The 21211-nt window shown below is 37.6% G+C and overlaps 2 protein-coding genes across 4 annotated transcripts; both read left to right on the forward strand.

Moving 5' to 3' along the window:
• Positions 1-1964: 1964 nt before the first annotated feature.
• Positions 1965-12191, forward strand: LOC102722999 (replication factor C subunit 1). Of its 2 annotated transcripts, XM_015842548.2 has the most exons (22): positions 1965-2276; positions 2400-2546; positions 3123-3725; positions 3799-3866; positions 4006-4081; positions 4155-4216; positions 4298-4449; positions 4749-4912; positions 4996-5184; positions 5278-5399; positions 5479-5686; positions 6099-6152; positions 6407-6576; positions 7417-7507; positions 8129-8310; positions 8398-8437; positions 8528-8652; positions 9538-9610; positions 9978-10070; positions 10859-11105; positions 11495-11554; positions 11658-12191. In XM_015842548.2, the coding sequence occupies exons 1-22, from the start codon at positions 2274-2276 to the stop codon at positions 11789-11791; spliced, it is 3063 nt and encodes a 1020-aa protein (XP_015698034.1). In that variant the 5' UTR covers positions 1965-2273; the 3' UTR covers positions 11792-12191. The 2 variants fall into 2 exon arrangements, with proteins under 2 accessions (XP_015698034.1, XP_015698035.1); XM_015842549.2 differs by lacking the exon at positions 2400-2546 and having other exon boundaries at positions 1966-2276; positions 11658-12190.
• A 5168-nt stretch (positions 12192-17359) lies between these two features.
• LOC102699453 (sialyltransferase-like protein 5) lies at positions 17360-21136 on the forward strand. 2 transcript variants are annotated; one of them, XM_015842315.2, is made up of 11 exons: positions 17360-17540; positions 17649-17728; positions 18293-18379; positions 18479-18556; positions 18638-18729; positions 18812-19013; positions 19304-19394; positions 19823-19881; positions 20062-20210; positions 20311-20392; positions 20474-21136. In XM_015842315.2, exons 1-11 carry the CDS (start codon positions 17423-17425, stop codon positions 20858-20860), a joined length of 1425 nt encoding a protein of 474 aa, XP_015697801.1. In that variant the 5' UTR covers positions 17360-17422; the 3' UTR covers positions 20861-21136. The 2 variants fall into 2 exon arrangements, with proteins under 2 accessions (XP_015697801.1, XP_015697802.1); XM_015842316.2 differs by having other exon boundaries at positions 17360-17534.
• Positions 21137-21211: the final 75 nt, after the last annotated feature.

Here is a 21211-nt window from a genome sequence, read left to right on the forward strand (position 1 = left end):
ATCGGGAATACAATCATGTTCTAAGTCCTCTGGATGAATCTAAGGATGTGTTTGTTTCGTGTATAAGGTGGGTTGGGTTGACTTCATCTTGGATTGTATGATGGGTTGGTTTCATTTTTCTGTTTGGTTGGATGGATGTGTTAGACCCTGTTTTTTGTTTGGTGGAAGGGATGAGATGAGATATGTTAGACCTGTTTTTTTTTTTTGAAAGGATGAGAAATAATAAAGGTTACCTCCCATATCCAAAATAAAATATTAAATACTAGGATTAATATATGAATAATCTAAAGTAATTGAATGTATATTTATACCAGTAATATATTTTAAATAAATTTAATAAATAAAATGAACACCCCTCGATGCGTCGTAGTCGTCCTGGGACGGATCTGTCCCACTGTTTTGGTGGGATGGGTTGGACCTGGATCTAGGAGGAATATTTCTCTCCTAGGTCCAACCCATCCTACTCATCCACCAACCAAACTGGGTCAGGGATGGGTTGGCCAATACATTCCATCTCTAGAATCAAACACATTCTAAATTTCTTAAATTGCATAAAAACATGACTAAAGAATAGAACACCCCGAATAAGCACACTAAGCTCGATCAATGTTCCGACTACCATGATGATTATTGTTGTGCTGCCTTATCTTGTTAACTTATACGAATGCTAAACTAGGTAAATCCACTACTAACTTGATGATGCATAGACTTTTTATTTTATTGATAAACCTTTATAGACGTGCCGTGGGAGAATTACGCGGGGTGATTGTTTGAATTTTGTTAATAAAAAGCCAAACGACATATTAAAAAAAATAATCTGTGAATAAAACTTGTATATAGATGTTCTTAGTGATATAAAAACCCATACTAAAAAAGTAAACAACGATTACAAAACCCCAAAATCAACTTCAAAATTAAGATTAAAAATTTTACTTTTAATTTATAAACAGAAGCATAAGCAAAAAATAGTAGAGGTACCATAATACTTGGCTACATCGGCAGAACTCTAAGCCATAATGTTTTTTTCCTTTCAAAAGACCTCTTATTAGAGCATCGATTAACTTCGCGACTGTGTTCTTTTGGTTGATAAAATATTATTTGATCTTTTAACAACTATTTAATAGTATTAATAAAATTATCTATTATTAAATTAAAATACACTTTACAAAGATGAGCTTCTATATAAAAACTATTTTTAAAAGATCGTTTAACCGTTTGGGAAGCATATGCACAAAGGTCAAGAAATAATCTTGTGGAAAAAAAAACATCCTAAGTGTATTCAAATCACTATTTCGATAACAATTTTACCATTCTATTACATAACATGCTTTAACACTTCCATAGAGCCAACATTATCTCAAATTTGTTCACATTTTTTTAAAGAGAAACACTGCAGTAACTTTCTTTCTTTTTTTTTTCAGATGGATCGCTGTAACTTTATATGAACACACGTTGGAACTTGGAAGCACATGCCTTTTTATTTTAGGGTGTGATTCTTTGCTAGATTATTACTGGTCTTTTATGCTCATATTTTTTCAAACAGTTAAATAATGTTTTTGCAAAAAGTTTCTATATAAAAAATTATCATACTTTATACTCCCTCCGTTTTATAATATAAGATATTTGATTTTTTATGATAATGTTTAAGCATTTGTCTTATTCAAAAAATTATGGAAATATCATTTATTTTTCTTGTGGCTTACTTTATTATAAAAAGACTTTAAGCACAACTTGTTATTTTTATATTTGTACTAAATTTTTAAATAAGACGAATGCTTGTAATAAAAAAAAGTCAGCCATCTTACGTTATTAAACGAAGATAAGATAGTAATATTTAATTTTATTACTTGTACCATTAAAATAATGTGACGCACGCGAGCGAACCCATTGTGCCAGCCACGCACCCATCTTCCTCCCGCCCACCCTCTCCTCGACCGAACCGCGCGCCGCCCCAAACCCGCGACCCCTCACCTCCCCTCTCCTCTCGCGCGACGAGCCTTCCCGACCACGCCGCCGCCCTCCGCCTCCTCCTCTGCCCCCCCTCCCTAACCTCGCGGCGGTGACACCACGGTGAGGAGGGAGGCGCCAGGTGGCGGAGAGACGAGGGAAGGAAGCGGGGCCCCCACTCGCTCGCTCGCTCGCTCCCTCCACACCCACCTAAAACCCTAGGCCCCCCTCCGACCGCGCCAAGAATCGGCGGGGCATCGAATCTCGCCGCGCTCCGCTCCGGAGGCCGGGAAGATCCGGTCTTTTTTCCGGGGGGTGGTTTGGAGATGGTGAGTTCTTCTTCGCGCGCATTGTTTCCATCCGCGGGTTTCTTGGTTCGACGCGGGAGTGGGGGTTCTTGGCTGATTCTTTCTTTCTCTTTCTCCTCCTTGCGTTTCTTTTGCGGGGCGCAGTCGTCGGATATCAGAAAATGGTTCATGAAGGCGCAAGACAAGAATGGTGGCGCAGCGAAGCCGGCTGGGGTTGGAGGGGCAGCCGCCGCCGCGCCGGCGGCGAAGAAGCCTGTGCTCAGCATTCCGGAGAAGCCAGCGCCGTCTTTGGTACAATGCCAGTCCTTTTATCACTGGCTCTGTCCAATTGCTTGTGCCCTTTTTGATCCTTCCTGCTGTAGATGGGTCTCTCGTTGAGAGATTTATGCGTATTCTGTTGTAGGTTGAATTGGATTAGAAACTCAACTATTGCCAACGGTAACTGACTTTTTATGCAACTAAGGAAATTCTTACGGCGCAATAGGCTCACCATATGACGATACTTCATTTCCCTTCTACTCATTTCAACTGCGCTATCTTTTCTATCGAACTGTTGATAATATCCCTGGCATTTGAAAACTATAAAAAAGTAGTGCATTTAGTTTTGGCGTAGATTATGAAGGCAATTAAAATAATGGATTGCATTTAGTATGTCATTTTCCGTTATGCGCCATAAATCTACTATAATAGTGTGTAACAGGGTACTCTGCGCTGATCCTAAGTTTGCTGTACTGTTACATTAGCCTCTGTTGGCATTCACTACAAGCTTAATGCAGTTTAAAAAAATTGTGTTGCTTCCATTTACCTTAATTGTTTGATACTCTGTGTTTTCCTGATGTTGAGTAATTTAATTACCGGTTCATCCAGGCACCTTGTGATCAAGATTGTTCAGCTAGAAGGAAGACTAGCAAGTACTTTGCATCCAAAACTGAAGAGGAAGATGCCAGTGCAGGAAATGGTGCAGGGAGAGGTTTGTCTAAGAGAAAACTTCAGAAAGGCAGTGATGAGCTTGAGGATGACATGAAGCCTTTGCGAGCAACAGAACAAGAAGATGATGATGACTTTATGGCACCTTCAAAAAGGAAAACTCCAGTGAAGCAGCCACCATCAAAGAAGTTGAAGGGTGCGTCTAATGCTGAAACTCATGCAAAGACTGTTGGCCTTGATAATGATGATAAGGAGGACAAGATGGATGAAGATGCTAAAACCCCTTCCAAGGCAGCTGGAAGTGGAAGGGGAAGGGGAAGGGGGAGGGGGAGAGGAGGAAGAGGAGCAGGAGCAGCCCATGGAAAGGCAGTTGGTCTTGATGATGATGGTGAGGAGGACAGGATGGATGAAGACGCTAAAACCCCTTCCAAATCAACTGGGAGGGGAAGGGGAGGAGCTTCTGGGGGAAGAGGGAGAGGAGGGGGTGGGAGAGGTTTCATGAATTTTGGTGAAAGGAAGGATCCTCCGCACAAAGGGGAGAAGGTAGCTTATTCCTTGCTGTCATAATTTGCCTGAAAACTCAATCCTAACCTTCTTTTTTTTTAATGTTATATAGGAAGTCCCAGAGGGTGCTCCTGACTGTTTAACTGGTTTGACATTCGTCATAAGTGGTACTCTTGACAGGTGCTTTCCACTGTCTTCCTTTGTTGATATTTTAATTTGTTTTATGTTCGTGTAATGGTGGATGTACCTTTAGTAGCCTCAAATTTTCTGATTGCATTGATATGCCAGCAAGCCATCATATGTTTATGTACACTTGCAGTCTTGAACGTGAGGAGGCAACTGATCTAATTAAGCGTTATGGAGGCCGTGTAACTGGCTCTATTAGCAAAAAGACGGTATGGATAATACTATGATACTTGTTGCTGGCAATGTTTTAGCCTATAACATGCTTACATCGTTTGTTTACAGAGTTACCTTTTGGCTGATGAAGACGTTGGTGGAGTGAAATCTAATAAAGCAAAAGAACTGGGGTACAATTTGCTCTTTTCACTTAAGAAAACTCGATATTTTGTTAATTGCCATTTCTAATACATAGCCATAATTATTTGCAGCGTCCCATTCTTAACTGAAGATGGCTTATTTGATATGATCCGGAAATCAAAGCCTGCAAAGTCTACTGTAGCCAAACATCAAAGCGATAACAATTCAGAAAAGCAACAAAAATCACCAATAAAGAGTTGTCCAGTTAAAGTTGAAAGAAAAGGTAACCAAGAAGTTATAAAATGCTTCTTAGCTGGATAGCACACGGATAGTCCTGCTTAACATAACCTAAATTTTTGATGCTTTGTATTATCAAAACTGCATGGGTTTGAGCCTTGATTCTAGTGTTCAACTGTTCATTGTGTTTTTTTTAACCAATTGTAGATGCTAGCTTGACCCAGCAATTGTTGTATCTATTGTGGACATCATCTGGCTACTCTAGTTTTATTTGATTTATTTCTTGATCTCTAACATTTTTCATGTTGTTTATGCTTACATATGTTTTGATTTTCTAAATTTCAGATGCTAATCAAATCACCACAGGCAAAAATATTTCCCCAAAGAGTAATAAAGAAAGAGTCTCCACTGATAACCAGAAGGCCAAAATCATAGACCGTGGTTCTATGCAATGGACTGAAAAGTATCGGCCCAAGGTTCCAAATGACATAGTTGGGAACCAATCAATGGTTAGTTTTTCTGCCTTTGATTAAGATGGTTATGTACGTCTATGCACCTTTTCTTAGTATGAAGTATGAACTTATACATGCAGGTTAAACAACTTCATGATTGGTTGAAAGGTTGGGATGATCAATTCCTTCATTCTGGCCAGAAGGGTAAGGGAAAGAAGCAGTCTGATGGTGGATCTAAAAAGGCTGTGTTGTTGAGTGGACCTCCAGGTATTGGTAAGACCACAACTGCTAAAGTCGTGAGTCAGATGCTTGGATTGCAGGCTATTGAGGTACTTCTACACTCTTGCATACTTAGTAACCTTTTTTGGCAACTATTTGTTTCTTATTGAAGCATAAGTGCAATGTCTAAATGCTTGTAACAGGTTAATGCGAGTGATAGCCGTGGTAAGGCAGACTCCAAGATTGAGAGAGGCGTTGGGGGGAGCACATCAAATTCTATCAAAGAGCTTATCAGTAATGTGACTTTGAATTACAGTAACAACCGGTTAGTATCATGTGAAATTTAGTGAACCTTTTGAAGCTTCGGTTTTATCTTGTATATAAATTTGGCAATAATTTGACAGATCAAAACAGCCCAAGGCTGTACTAGTCATGGATGAAGTTGATGGTATGTCTGCTGGAGATCGTGGTGGTGTTGCTGATCTTATTGCTAGCATCAAGATATCTAAGATTCCTATAGTTTGCATTTGTAATGACCGTTATAGCCAGAAATTGAAGAGCCTAGTAAATTACTGCTTATTGCTCAACTTCAGAAAACCAACAAAGCAACAGGTTATCTCTTACCACATTCAATTATAGTGACCTCTAGACATCCTTTTCTCAATTTCTTGCAATTTTTAGGCAGTTATGATATGTTTTAGCTGTTAGAGTAGCTGCTTATTTAATAGGGGGTGTACTATATATTTTTTAATTGTAGTACATACTGTAGATTTGACAACCAACATAACTTTCCACGCACATATGTATTGTGCACAAACCTTATATTTTGTGGTGGAAAGCCTTTTGAGTTCATTGGCTGCTAGCTTTCTAAGTTATTCCTGGTTATTTTTTTTTTCATTTTGTCACATTGTATATATTGTGTATTAGCTATACGATTACTTGGAAGGGCAAAAGCATTATTAATCTGGTGCTTGTGACTCAAAAGTTGCAACTTGGAGTTTGTTTTAACTTCTGCATTTAACAGATGGGTAAGAGGTTGATGGAAATTGCCAAGAAGGAAGGTCTTCAAGCTCAAGAGGTGTGCTTAATATCTTTTCAGAGTTCTCAGCTTCTGAACTTAGAAAAAATGTTTTTGAAAGAAAACTAAATACACAACTGAAACAAAAGCAAAACCATTTATAGCTCCTTTTTCCTTAATGAAATGAAACACAGCTCTCATGCATAGTTCGAGAAAAAAAAATATAGTTCCTTTTTCCCTTGTTTTATCCACGTTTCTTTTTACTGTAGACTTTTCAGTGCCTGTTACTAATATATGGTTTCCTCATTTGCTAGAATGCAATGGAAGAGCTTGCTGAACGAGTACATGGGGATATTCGCATGGCTCTTAACCATTTGCAATATATGAGCCTCTCCCAGTCTGTGGTCAAATACGATGATATAAGACAACGACTTAGTAGCAGCACAAAAGATGAAGATATTTCCCCATTCACGGCTGTTGACAAGTATACTCATTCACTATATTTTTACAAATTCCATGGTTTCCAATTCTCTATTTGCTCATCAGCCTTTCTAGAACCTTTCCGTATTTGTATTGACTAATATTCAACGGTTTCTTAGTGTACACTGTACAAATGTGAATTTATGCTATTCCAATTTTGTATTCATTATATTAATATTGTCTGTCAAATTTTACGGCCAAGAACTATTGTATCTCTACTTTGTTATCCATTGAATGGGCACAGGACAATTATTCAGTTGATAGTTTCATCCATTGCTAAACTAAAGGGAAAACCTGGAGATGTACTTGGTAACATCTCTATATATTTGTTGATTTTAGTGGGAAAAGTAACATGACTTTCGGAGGGACTTAGAAACAGTACTGCCATTTTTGTTTACCTTACCTGAAAATTGTACCTGTTTTGGCCCCTTTGAACTATTTCTCTTTACCTTATTTTCCTATTTGATTTTTAGCTTTAATTGGGACTTGTCCACTGTGCATAATGATGTGTTTACTCAAGTGCAAACTCTATGCTGTCAAATTTTACTAATAACTGGGTCTGTAATATGTGTTTTTTTTGTGTGTTGCTTTATATTCATGCTAGATATTAAGCCCCCCGGATCTTTTCACTAATGCTTATGCTTAAAGCCAAAGTTTGAATTTTAAAACTGAAAAGGGGAGTTGATTTTTTTTAAGTATCGTAGTTTATTTTCCAGCCTTTTCTTTTAGATATCTAAGAACACGTATATAAAAGTTTTACCCACAAATTATTTTTTAATCGTTAGTAAGCCGTTTTGGTTATGCTTATAAAAAACAAAATATGAGTCTGTAATTCAACTTTCAGGCTGTTTGGTTTCAATGGTGGGAGATTAAGGATGGATGAGAGAATTGATTTGAGCATGAGCGATCCTGATTTAGTTCCCCTGATTATCCAGGTCTGTAATACTGATAGCGCATTTTGTTTATCTGTAGAAATGACAATTCCTATGGGTCCTGTGTCCTGAGGTATTTTGTGCTATGAATTGTTTTCTGATATTTTTATGTTTAGCAGTAGCTCATCATGGCTTGCAGCTTGTTTAGTGAAATCTGTAATCGTAATTGTGAATCAATGACACAACCTTTTCATATCAGTTGAAACCCCATTATTTTGTTGCAATGCTGTATGTATTATTATAACCAAGCAATTGTTATAGTTTGTGCATAAGAGAACTGGATTGGTAATTTTTAATTGGTTAAATATGGGCACAGGCACTCCCTACTGAATGCTATATCCCAACTTTTCCTCTAACGACTCCCCATTCTCTTTGAAAGCTGGGATTCTAGTCACCACATGATCTATGCATAGCATACCAGCCATTATATCAACTAAATTCCCAAATTTTTTTGTTGATATCAACCCAATTTTTGCCTGAAAATGTGCCCTTTAGGGGTGCTTTCCTTTGAGCCATTTTTTTTAACCATATGGTCATTGTTTAGCATGCTCCAATTCTATTTTTAATAGTTTACTATAACGCCATGTATGTTTGCAATCATTTCTTAACACATGCCTGTTATAGGAAAACTATATCAATTATCGGCCTATCACTGTTGGGAAGGATGACAGTGGAGTTAAAAGAATGAATTTTCTCGCCCGAGCTGCTGAATCTATAGCAGATGGTGATATCGTAAATGTACAAATAAGAAGATATCGGCAGTGGCAACTGTCACAAGCTGCTTGTTTATCTTCATCTATAGTACCGTAAGTATATGATGGCTAATATATTCTGGAATTGATTTAATTCAAATGTGCTTCACTGATTCACTAATCTTTTTCACATCTTTCCAGTGCTGCTTTGATGCATGGGAATAGAGAGATCCTTGAAGCAGTAAATTCCAAACCTTCACTATCAATTACTTTTTTTGTCTAGTTTACTATTGGTGATTCTCACTGATTGAATTGGATTTTAAATTTGTAGGGTGAACGGAACTTCAATAGGTTTGGTGGATGGTTGGGCAAGTACTCTACCACAAATAAAAATAAGCGGCTACTGGAAGATGCCCATAGTCATATTCTTGCCTCCCAGCAAGCAAACTTGGACAGGTGGATGTTTTATCCTTTAACATATTCTGGAAATTTAACCTGCTGATTTTCTGGCATTCTATGACTTTTATTTTTTACTCCAGTTGTGTGATGCATTGTGTAATAGGTGGTAAAGTGAGGTGCTTGCTCTTTTTTTTTTCTTATCTGGTTTTATCTAAACAGCGTCTTAAATACTTGAATGTAGCTATTATTTTAGCTGAGCTAAGGATTTGAATATTGTCTCATCTTTGCGGTGATCTTATCTGAAAAAAAAAGAATTTCCATAGTGCAAATGCACTGCAATGATCACTACTTGGATTTCTAATTGATGGTACTGAGTTGACTAAATAGGCTGACTCCGTTTTGCATATCAATCTGAATGAATTTAGGCCAGTTCATATTTTCAGATGCACTTTCTTGATACTATATCAATAAACATGTTGTGTGTATTAGTCCTAATCCTTACCCTGTCGTGAAGCCTTTTCAACTCAATCAAATGATATGGAACTTCGAGCATGATATACCTTACCTTTGTTACCACCTTCCATCTATGCTAAAAAAATATAGGCACTAAATTTCCATGGAATATCTTTTCGATCTGCCACCTATTAGTTGTTGGACATGTCATTCTCGTGTCCTGATGTCACTAATTTTGAAATTAAACCTTCACAATGGCAAATTAAACAACCCTTTTCTAAACTTTCCTGGGCCAGCCAACCAGATCTTAAAGATATAAGATTATGGTTTTCCCTTTCAAACCTTATAAGCTAAACATTTTTTCTGGCAACATTGAACAAAATAAATCATGCATTCTCATGATGTAGTTCGCATGAGCATAATCTGATCTTTGAGATGTCTTTGCTATGGTTTATCATGAGTCGAATTTTATATTGTTGAGGACTGCAGGGAGTCACTGAGGCTGGATTACCTCACTCTTCTCTTGCAACAATTGACTGACCCTCTCAAGACAATGCCTAAGGTATATGATGTGATTTATTAATGAACTCCATATTTCATTCTATGGCATTGTACATGAACAAGACAGTCTGCACAGCATTAAGCATTATAGTAGTCGATCTTGATACTTTTGAATGTATTTATGGACTAGCCATCTTCTGTGTAGTACTCTGAAGTTAGGAATCTTTGTTGTCAACTCCATTTTGTGGAAAAATTCTGCAGAGCAGTGTACGCACCTTGCCTCAGATATGAGATTATCAATTCTGAGTTTTAACCTGAGTTTCTTGCTCTTATGTAATGCAGTCTTGCCAGTATTCTTGCGACGCAATTCCCATTTAGAATTCTTACCTGAGCTATCTTCTGGTAATCTTATATTTGTAAAAATACAGGATGAAGCTGTGCAAAAAGTGGTGGAGTTTATGGATACCTACTCTTTAAGCCAGGAAGACTTTGACACGATTGTTGAATTATCCAAATTTAAGGTTGGTAGTTATTCCAAATTTCTAATAGCAGCCTTATGTTTGTGTCATGTATTTCATGTTTATCTTTAGTTTCCTTGAATTGTTACATTTTCATACTACAATGTGTAAACATGCTAGGTTTGCTCTGGTGCTGACAAAGTGACAATACTTATTCCATATGTTAGGTTCTAGGTTGCTTTGCTATCTTGTATATTCCACTGTACTAATGATGACATTTCAATTGATTTGACAACATGTTGGTCAAAGTTCGTTTGTTGTTTCTTATCCTGTGCTCCATTCACATATGATTCATTATCTGAACCAAAAATATTTCGTTGAAAACTGCTTCCTCTGGTCAAGTATATTGAAACTTGTAAGCATGTGACAATTTGACTATGAAATCGAGAAGAACAGAAATTTTCTAATAGTACTAAGAAGAAACATAGGAAATGCACCGTGTGTGCTCTGTCAATATAGGATATGAAATCGAGAACTACAAAAATTTTCCAATGGTACTAACAATTTGTCCTATGAATCTTTTAGTGCCACAATAATCGCTTGATTAGTGGAACAGATTTATAGGTTTATGCGTCTGAGTCACATTGCCAATCCAAAATAATCGTTCTTTTTGTAATTCGGTTCAGATCTGTCTCACTGTAAGCCTGTTACTGAATTCACTGTTTGATATCATTTTTTGGAAGCATTAGTCCATGTATCTTTTCGTTGAGTAAACTTTCTGACTTGGTTATCATGATACTAGCCTTGCCATTATGCTAATGGTGGTTCTGAATACATATTTTGTTCTGTAGGGTCATCCAAATCCTATGGATGGTATTCAACCAGCTGTTAAAAGTGCCTTGACAAAAGCATACAAACAGGGAAGTAGTTCTCGTGTTGTTCGAGCAGCAGATCTAGTAAATATCCCAGGCATGAAAAAACCACTAAAGAAACGAGTGGCGGCAATCCTTGAGCCGGTTGAAGAGAGTGTGCCTGACGAAAATGGAGTAGCATCAGCTGAAGGTGACGATGAGGATTCCTCTGATGCTGAAAATAATGGTAGGTTGTCCTTTTTCACTAAATGAAATGACCAGTGTTAAATAGTAGGCTATAGCTGGTTTGCAAAAATTGAAATGAGTACATCAGATGAGTTGTTTGAAATGAAGGGAAACCGATTGCAGAAATTGAAAAGTTAGCATCTGCAAATATCCGACTAATTTTGTTGTGTGGGAAAACTGTGGCAGTCTGTTGTATTGTCTTCATACCTTTACTGGACGTAGTCATGCAATCCTATTTTCACTGGCTGTGATGCTACTAGTGTTTGGCATTCCAGTGACGTGTCATTGGAGTTAACATTTTATTAGGTTCAGGATGATTTTCAGGACATTACAATCTATAATTTATTCATTCTGATTTTATTTACCACCTTCTTTGTTTATTTCTTGCAGACGAACTTGTGCCTGGTGATAGGAAACCTAAACTGGACCTGCAGAGTGATAAGAAGAAAGGTTCTCACACTTCAACTTGCTGGATATTTTTCTCACCAGCCTTACCTCTGCTGTTCACGACTGGACCTGACCGACTCTTTTATTACTACTATTATTATTCCAGGGATCCAAGTGCAGCTTGACCTGAAGAGCAATGGCACCGGCTCGAACTCAAAGAAGGCGCCGGCTGGTAGATCAAGAGCTCCTGCCTCTGCTGGGAAGGCTGCTGGAGGCTCAGGTGGGAAGAGGAAGAGGTAACCGGCTGCCGCCATTTTGCCGGCGGCGAGTTTACAACGGATCATATCATCCTCTGATATGCTGGAGCAGACAGAGGTCCATTCTTTTTTTGCTTGTACATAGGCCCCAACATCTTTGTAGGCAGTAGTAGGCAACTGATAACTCTGCTTCAGATCCTCCAATATTTTGTGACTTTTGTCTCCACCCACCTGTACTAGCTTCACTTTACTGGCCTTTTTCCAGTTTCCAGCCTTGCAAAGTGAACCAAATGCTGTGCAAACAGTTCTGTTGAGAGTGCATGTAGTGTGAGATCGTATGCTTTTATTGTTGGCTTCGGCTCGATGAAATTGCAACGCCTGCTTCATGTTCTGCGCCCTTCGGTATCTTGTTGCATTCATCTCCCACATCTTTACATGGAGGAATTGAACACAAATGAAATTGGCTGATAATGGATTCAGTCAATTAATCCGATTGGTCTGTATAATTTGTGAACGAATTCTGCAAATAAATCAAATTGGGCCCGTAAAACAAATAAATAAATTTGGCCTACATCATCATTACACCAAAAAAATGAGCCCATGTGAAAAGTTCATCCCAAAAGTAAAATTGGTCAACCTCATTTCTGTGAAAGAGTTAAGCACATAAGTAAATTTAGCCCATCTAATTTTTCCCATCTTTTTTCTTTTTGGCTACAAACAGTGAGGCTAGAGGTGTGATACGTTTTTTCCATTATTTAAAAAAATGAATTGTCAGTCTTTATAATCAAGGTAATACTTGCCTCTAATGGCAATGCATATCATCGCCTCTTGTACAAAATTGATGTTTCATATTAAAGTGTAGCACTAATTTTCCATTTTATATTAATACACATCCATTTATCTATTTTTCAAACAATGAGATACACGATTACTTTATTATCTAGAAATGCAATTAGATATAACTAAGAAGCTAATAACTTGTGCCTTTTATTAGTACGCATAGGCATTTATTTGTTTCCTATAATGATTATTGAGATCTGCATATATAATCTTTATCTTGTGTTTAATTTTTATTTGATTCCCCAAGTGGTAATGTACATTCTCCTTTATAAAAACACTGTCAAGTCATCATAACAAAGTAGACAGTCAATATACACCATCAATCTGAAACAACAAAAGAGTTTTCTGATACAGCAAGGATGAGGAGGGGAAGCATGATCATATTTAGTTTATTAATCCTCCTGTTGCTATCATCAGGTAACCTGAGTTATATGCTTAGCCTTTTATTCTCTAAATCGTTTATTTAATTTCATACCTAACCAATTGTGTTCATAGAAATGGTGACATCGGCAACAACAGCGAATGATGGAACAATAAGCTCTTCGCCGCTCTGTCACACGGCGCTCTTCAAAATGCATTGTGATGATATTATCAATACATGCGTCCGATTATGCATGAGACTAGATTCTCTATTTCCTCGTACCACGGTTATGTCTGTTATTTGCCATAATGGCATAGAATGCGAATGTACATTTTGCCTAAGAGCTACTAGGAACTAAGGATAATATGTATGTGCTTGATGATTCTAAGCATTTTAAAAAATAAGCCTATGTACGTGTGAGTCTAAGCATGACATATTCACATGCATGTTGATGTCTATCAAACTTATCTTTTTGCTTTTGCATATGATTATAAGCCAAAATTTTAATTTTTAGCTTTAAATTTGAGTGGATTTTGAGGTTTTTTAATTGAAGTTATTTATTTTTCGGTTTTGGCTTGTAGATCACTAAGAATATGTGTATAATTTTTTTATTCACATTTTTTTTGTTTGTAAATATGTCGTTTTACTTTTTCTATAAAAAACAAAACAATCACCCCCTAATATATCTATATTCTTCCTCACATAAGGGTAAGTCCAAAATTGTTTTTCTTTAGCAGGAAGGATGACTTAATGGTCGGATTGATAGTGATAGAAATAACTATAATTTCAACAAACAAAAAATGCTATGATATCTAAAAATAATGTACACCTAATACTTTACTTGTGAGAGTGGTGGGAGAAGGTGCGTCTAAAAACTCTATCCTAAACTGACAAAGCACCATCGTTATGCCTCCTCCTAGACCGCGCTCGGCTCCCCCAATAAGTTAACTTATCCGTCTCATTTTCTGTACGCACGCTTATTGAACTGTTAAACGATGTATTTTTTTTGCAAAAGATTTCTATAGGAAAATTATTTTAAAAATTATATTAATTTATTTTATATTTTTTTAATAATTAATAACTAATTAGTTATGTACTAATCAATTACTACGTTTTCCGCGCCAGGATAAGTTAACTTACCGGCCCTCCATACAAACGCGGCCCTAGGCTACCTTGCCAGCTTATAAACACACTCTAAAAACTCCATTATTCCTCAATGCCTTCTATTACATTCTTTTCCATTCTCAATAGCATATGTTGAGTTTTTACATCGTTGTTCTTTCATTAAGCAAGAGTACTAGTACTTGTTCATGTGTGCAAAATGATTGTGATAATTATTTTTTATATGATTTTGGAGTTTGTTAGTTAGCTTTGTGTAGTCTTGTTCATACACAAGATTGTCTTTGTGTTGGTGGAAACCTCTATATATATGGTTATCTCATAAGTTAGCCTTTTTTTTAGCTTTACTAGAGTACTTCTTGTGGTTCATACACATTCTTTTCCAAAGTGTGGGGGTGACCACTTGACAGACTATTAACCATAATATTGTGGTTGCAAAAAAAGATTTGCTGACATTTTTTGTTGCTTAACATGCAACTGATGTGGCTGATATATGGCCATGCTGCCATGAACAAAAGGTTAGTACAAGTGTGCTCTGTCATTACGATCAGAGTTTATATCTTATGGACATAGCATGTTTCACGGGCTAGCTCCTGGCTAGCAGGGTTTGCAAAACCGCGAAAACCGCGGCGGTTACCGCGGTAACCGGTAACCATGCTCTCCGCGGAGGCACGGTTTCAGTAAGCCGCGGTAACCGAGTTTAAATTTGAGGAGAATTTTAAAAATTAGAGGAAATTTAATGAAAAAATATATGTGGTATATGTTGATATATAGCGTAGTTTTGTCAAAGAAATTAATGAAAAAATGTACTCCCAGCATAATTAAAAATCATAAACGAGTATTTTGGGAAACAAAATTAAAAAATAGCCTATTGCAAGTAATATTTCATAGGAATATGGTCAAGAATATTTTGTGTTGAGTCATTATTAATTTACACTAGATACTAGGGTACATAATGTTGAAATACAAATATACAACGATGGATATATGAAAATATGTATAGAGAAAAATTATACGTGCATCTTAGTATGTACATAATAGTTTTATTCATAATAATGGGTAGTAGGTATAGTTGTAACGCAACAATCAAAATGAGGTTGTTATTACTTATTATTGGAGTGAATTATTTAGTGAAGGGTGATATGCCGGTGTATGTGTGTATGTTGCAATATTAAGAATTTAGAAAATGTCATGTGAAAATTTTCTTGTTTTCCCTATAACATGTCCTATTGTCATAAATATAATCACAGAATATTTTCCTATTTTTCATGTATTTTTTTAGATTTTTTAAAGTTTTTTTTATTTGACATCACATCTGTGGTTTCCTCGTGTAACCGCGGTTTCCTCACGGTAACCACGGTTTCCGCTACAAAAACCACACGGTAATCCACGGTAACCGCCGTTCTCATGTGTTGTTCCAGCAAGTAGGTACCGCGGTTTTCGTGGCTTACTGCGCAGTAAGCCACGAAAATCGCGCGAGTTTAAATTCAAATTTTTTAGATTCAAATTCATTTCAGTTTTTACGGTTTTTACGGTTGCCGTGCGGGATCCGCGGGAGCGCGGTACCGTGGTTTTGGCGGCTTGCGCGGTAAGGGAAACCCTGCTGGCTAGCTAGTGTATTGGCCGGTATTTTGCATGTGAGATGCAAGTAAGAACATGCTAATGCACTGGAAAAAATAGTGCAGGACAGTTATCACTGTAATCTTCTTTCCGGTAGAAAAAAAAACTTGCTTTGGAACGTTGATGTCTTTTACTCCCTCAATTACATATTATAAGACTTTCTAGGTTTGATTAGATCTATTCATGTATCAATATATATATTTTATATATATGTCTAGATTCATTACCACATATATGAATCTAGATAAGACCAGAAGGTCTTATAATATGAAATGGATGGAATATTAGAAATATTGTGGTACTTTTGAATAAACTAAGCTGGTATCCTCCATCAACCGGATCTTCCGAGTGGTAAACAGATAGGTTTCTCCATACCTCTATCTCGTCGAATGATGTTATTGCTAGTTGAATGTCTCTTAAATAAAGCTAAGCCTAACTGTTTGGTAATTCTGCTCATAATCTCAGGAACTCAACTGTAGCTGAACCGAAGAGAGCAACGAGAGTGACACTGAATATGAGTTTCCTGTTCATCGTCCGACATACGTGGTATGTGTGGCCTTGATTTACACTAAATTATTACTCACTAACTCCACTGATCAGCTCTTACTAGACGTTAAATTAATTTTGTTTATGATTCGCATGCATGTTCAATTGTCTCCCACTGAACTGTTGAATTAATAATTTGTATATTGTTGGTTGTTTCAGCTTGGTGTTTTACTCTCAAACTCTAGGGTGATTGTTTGGCTTTTCTAAATGGTATATTTGTAAACGAAAAATAATTTGCTAGAAAGATTTTTATATATGTATTCTTTGCGAAGCAAAAGGCAAGCCTGTAAAATAAAATACGGTGAAAAAGCTCTAAAATGAACTCTAAATTTAATATTGAAAACCCAAATTTTAACTTATAAGCAGAAACATAAGCGTTTAGCATAGGAACAACAATTATCATATAAAGAACAATTATCATATAAAGAGGAACTGAGGAGCGTCTGTTGCCAGGTATGCATAAGCCCATGGAACCTTACCAACAAAAATATCACCACCCATAATTTTCTGCTCTTGAGATGGTATCTGAATCAAAATCAAATTCTTCTACGCCTCGATCCCTCCTATTCAGTTGTTTGCAAAACTTACACCACTACCATCGAACAATTTTTTTATACTCTATTTTCCTCTTTTATAAAATACCATATCAAACCAAACCCAAAGACATGGTCGATGAACATGATTAGTTCAAATAGTAGTACTCCCTCCAAAACTTTTATGTTTTACGCCATTTACTTATAGATTCATCCAATTTTTTATGCAAATATATCAAAAAAGGGTCACGCTTAAAAGTTATTCCCTCTGACCCATAAAAACCAAACCTGGTCAAGATTCGTTATACTAACTAGCGCCATATACTTTTCTACGTTTGATTTTTATGAGATAGATGGAGTACTAAACTCTAGAACAAATCATAACAAAATAAATAATAATTACATAATTTTTTAAAATAAGGCGAGTGATCAAGCGTAGATTTAAAAGTCAATGACATCAAACGTGAAAAAAAACAGAGTATCATTTTGTTTTAAGTGATTTCACATTTAGACGCAATTTTGAGTGTAAACAAAAAAAAAAAAAGCTTTTTAACCCCTCCTCTCTGCGAGGCCTCCACCGACCACCCCCGCCTTTTTCCGACGAGTGGAGTGAAGCGGACGAGAAGGAATCCGGCGAGCCGCCTCCGATCCGGCGATGGCGAGGGCGCCGCCGCGCAGGCCCACGGTGGTGGTGCTGCTGCTGGGGCTGGCCCTCGCCTTCTGCCTCGCCGTCCTCTCCATCCAGTCCTCGCTCTTCACCGCGTCGAGTGAGCGTGCGCTTCCCCCCGCCCCGCCCCGCCGCCGAAAACCTAGGTTCCCCTTCCCTTTCCTTGTGATCGAGCTGGGCCTGATGGGGGGATGGTTGGGTTCTTCCTCCGCAGGGGCGGCGAACAGGGTGGATCTGGACTCCGACGAGGTGCGCGCGCTCTCGGGCTTCCAGTCCCGCGTCCAGCAATGCGTGGTATGTGGCTGCGGCTTGCTCTGTGCTCTCGCTTGAATTCAATCAATTGAGTCCCATGAAAACCCTGATTGATTTTAGCGTCGCGCGTTTCTGCTGTGAAGAGGTGGATTTTGTTTGTTCATAGGTCAGGACTAGCCAACTAGTGTATACGCTGCAATTGGGGGCACTGGAGGGCAGGGGAATTAGCTACTAGTATTATACTTTTTTGGTCTACTCATGTGTTGTCTCCTCTGAAACAAGAAGCATGTGGTATTTGCAATCAGTCAGTTGTGGATTCATTATTCATGAAAATTGCTGCTTCATTTCGGTTTTGGTGTACTCTTGTTTTACTCTTCATGAATTTGGTTGTGTAGGGGGGAATAGAGGTGTCATTTATAGGATACTGTGCCATAATGAACAATTAATATATCTGCAAAATGGCCATCTAGAAACTATTTTAAACTCAGTTTCAAGTTCTCAAGAATTGCAGCATTTTTCTTTAATCAGCAGTAGAGGTGTTATTTGTGGGTTGTTTACTCTCTTGCTCGTATTCTAGCTTGCTTCTCAAATCTCGACTTTATTTAGGCAAGCAGGGGACTTGGCCTCACAGCTGATATCATTGATCATTGCAAGCTAGCCCTTAAATTTCCTAAAGGAACCAACAGCACCTGGGTAAGTATGCATCGCAATGTTCACATGCAGTTACTTATGTTAAGGATCAGGTGTCAGTCAACAATCCACTCATGATAACATTTCTTTTGACTTATGCAGTATAACACTCAGTTCAAATATTTTGAACCACTTGAATACAAGTATGATGTCTGCGAAACTATCCTTTTGTGGGAACAGGTTAGTGCATGGTTTATGAAATAACATATGATTATTCGTTATGAACATATATACTTACGTGTAATGCTAATGTGATGCTAGTACCGTAACATGACAACTGTGTTGACAAGGGAGTACTTGGATGTGCGACCTGACGGGTGGTTGGATTATGCAGCGAAAAGGATTGCACAGCTGTAAGTTTGATATGCTGCATTGTTATTCCTAACGAAGTAATGTTAGTCTTCATGCTGGTTAATGTGCTTTCAAAATGTGCAGTGGTGCTGACAAATGCTACAATCGTACTTTGTGCGAAGATCTTCTTAGTGTTCTGTTGCCTGCTAAGCCTCCTTTCCATCCACGCCAGTTTGCAACATGTGCTGTTGTTGGTAACTCAGGAGATCTCTTGAAAACAGAGTTTGGACAAGAGATTGATGCACATGATGCTGTGTTCCGAGATAATGAAGCACCTGTTAATGAGGTAACCTCATTGAATTATTCATATGCATCTAAGCTAACTTATGTAAATGGCCTATATTTAGTATTTTTTTTGTTGACATCCTGACCACCTAAGATCATTTTTATTAGGTTACTACTCTATCCACTGTTCTTAATGCATACCCTGAAGCCCTTGCCATTTTATTAGTTTTTCTTTTGTTGTTTTAGGTGTCTTTCTACTCCTGACAATTGAAAAACTAGATTTACCTCTACAGTTGATGCAGCTTGACACTCCTTTACTGACGTTGTTCTTATTCCATCTTTCACCTGCAGAAGTATGCAAAATTTGTTGGTTTGAAAAGGGACTTTCGACTGGTTGTCAGGGGTGCTGCTCGAAACATGGCGGCAATACTGAAGGGCTCCTGTAATGCTGTAATCCTGATTTCTTCCAGACAACTTCAATCATAATAGTGTTTATTTTACTTCATATAAGAGGAAAAATAGTATTCATACTGGTTTAGTGGTTACTTCTATTATTTCTGAACTACAAGAAAAACACTTGGCAGTGTCCTTGGTTTTCACAACTCAAATACTAATCTTGTTAAGCTCTATGGAAATAATTAATTGCATGCATCACTTGTGGACTAGTAATATAGTGTTCCATACAAGGACATTTGTGTAATTAGACCAGACAATTTTAACACATGACTCTGGTCGTTCTTATTGGAATTTAATATAAGTTGCTTTCTTCTACCCAAAAAAAAAGATCAGATGTGTTGAATTGCTTCTATAATAGCTGCCACTGGATGTGCTTTCTAAAACAGTATTTCTAATCTCATGCTTTTCTTGCAGTTGATGAGGTTCTTATTATTAAAAGTTTGACGCACAAAGAAATCAATGCAATGATAAAGGTAAAAAGAATAATGCTTACATTTTCCTTTCATCATGTTGAGCATGTGATACAATTATTTCCTGCATGTCCATGACTCGTACAATTATTTCCTTGATGTTTTTATGTTTTTTCGTTGTTATAGTTTGTGGGAGACTAGAATCATTCATAATTAACACTTGGCAATTATTTGTACTGGCAGGAACTTCCGAATCCTGTCTATCTTTTTCAAGGTATAGTCCTGAGAAGAGGTGCTAAAGGGACTGGTATGAAGTCAATAGAATTGGCACTTTCCATGTGTGATATTATTGACATGTACGGTTTTACAGTTGATCCTGGCTACACAGAATGGTAATTGCACTAGGGTTCTGTTTCTAGATTTCCATGGTAGCACTATTGTTTACAATGATTTTTGTACAAGGATGTCTTATTGCCCCCTTCGTTGTTTCAGGACGAGGTACTTCTCATCCCCTAGGAAAGGGCACAATCCACTGCAAGGACGGGCTTATTATCAACTTTTGGAATGCCTTGGAGTAAGTCTTCATGCTCTCAGCCATGTTCATATATTGTGTACATGAAATCGTTTCATTTGATTGCTGATTTCCTGTATGCAGGTAATTCGCATCCACTCCCCCATGAGAGCAAAAAGAATAGACGATTGGTCAGATATACCAGACAGGGAAGAGATCAGAACTGCGCATGCTGCAGCCTTTCGTCTAAAAAGGCGTGAAACTGGTCAATCAGATCAAATGGGGCCATTTAGCAACTGTAAGGTTTGGGGAACCGTTGACCCAGATTACGGACCTGTATCAGGAACTTCAGATATGAGCGAAACACGAAAGAACTCAAACTACAACAAGTGGGAGGTACTCCCGTTTGAGAGTCTACGAAGGGAGGCTCAGGAACACCATGTCCAGATGGGTGGCGTATCTCTGTACAAGATGGATGGAAACAAGCTAGATGATCTTGTTTGTGTGAGGCATGAGCATTCATCTAGTTAGTGGTATCAAAACTTTGCATGGATATGGCATCTTTACTCGTAAGATTACAAGAGGCAACAAATTCAGTTTCTCATTGTCCGGACAGAATATTCTTTTATTGGTTTCCTAGCGAGTTTTGTAGGTACAGTAGCTTAATCATGCCTAAGGATTTTTCGCTATGGACTTGGCTGTAACGAGATTTTGGTGTCACTTGTAACATGAACCAGTAATCAGGATACTCCGAAATGCAATTTTGTAACTTACACTGATGAATTGCAGGATGCCATATGCTGCTTAGCTGCCTCCCCGTTGGGTTTCAGTTGTTGCTGGCTTGCTGCCAACAAATATTTGTTCTAGATATTTACGCTTGAT

This window comes from Oryza brachyantha, chromosome 11, assembly GCF_000231095.2.
Source record: "Oryza brachyantha chromosome 11, ObraRS2, whole genome shotgun sequence".
NCBI classification, from domain to species: Eukaryota; Viridiplantae; Streptophyta; class Magnoliopsida; order Poales; family Poaceae; genus Oryza; species Oryza brachyantha.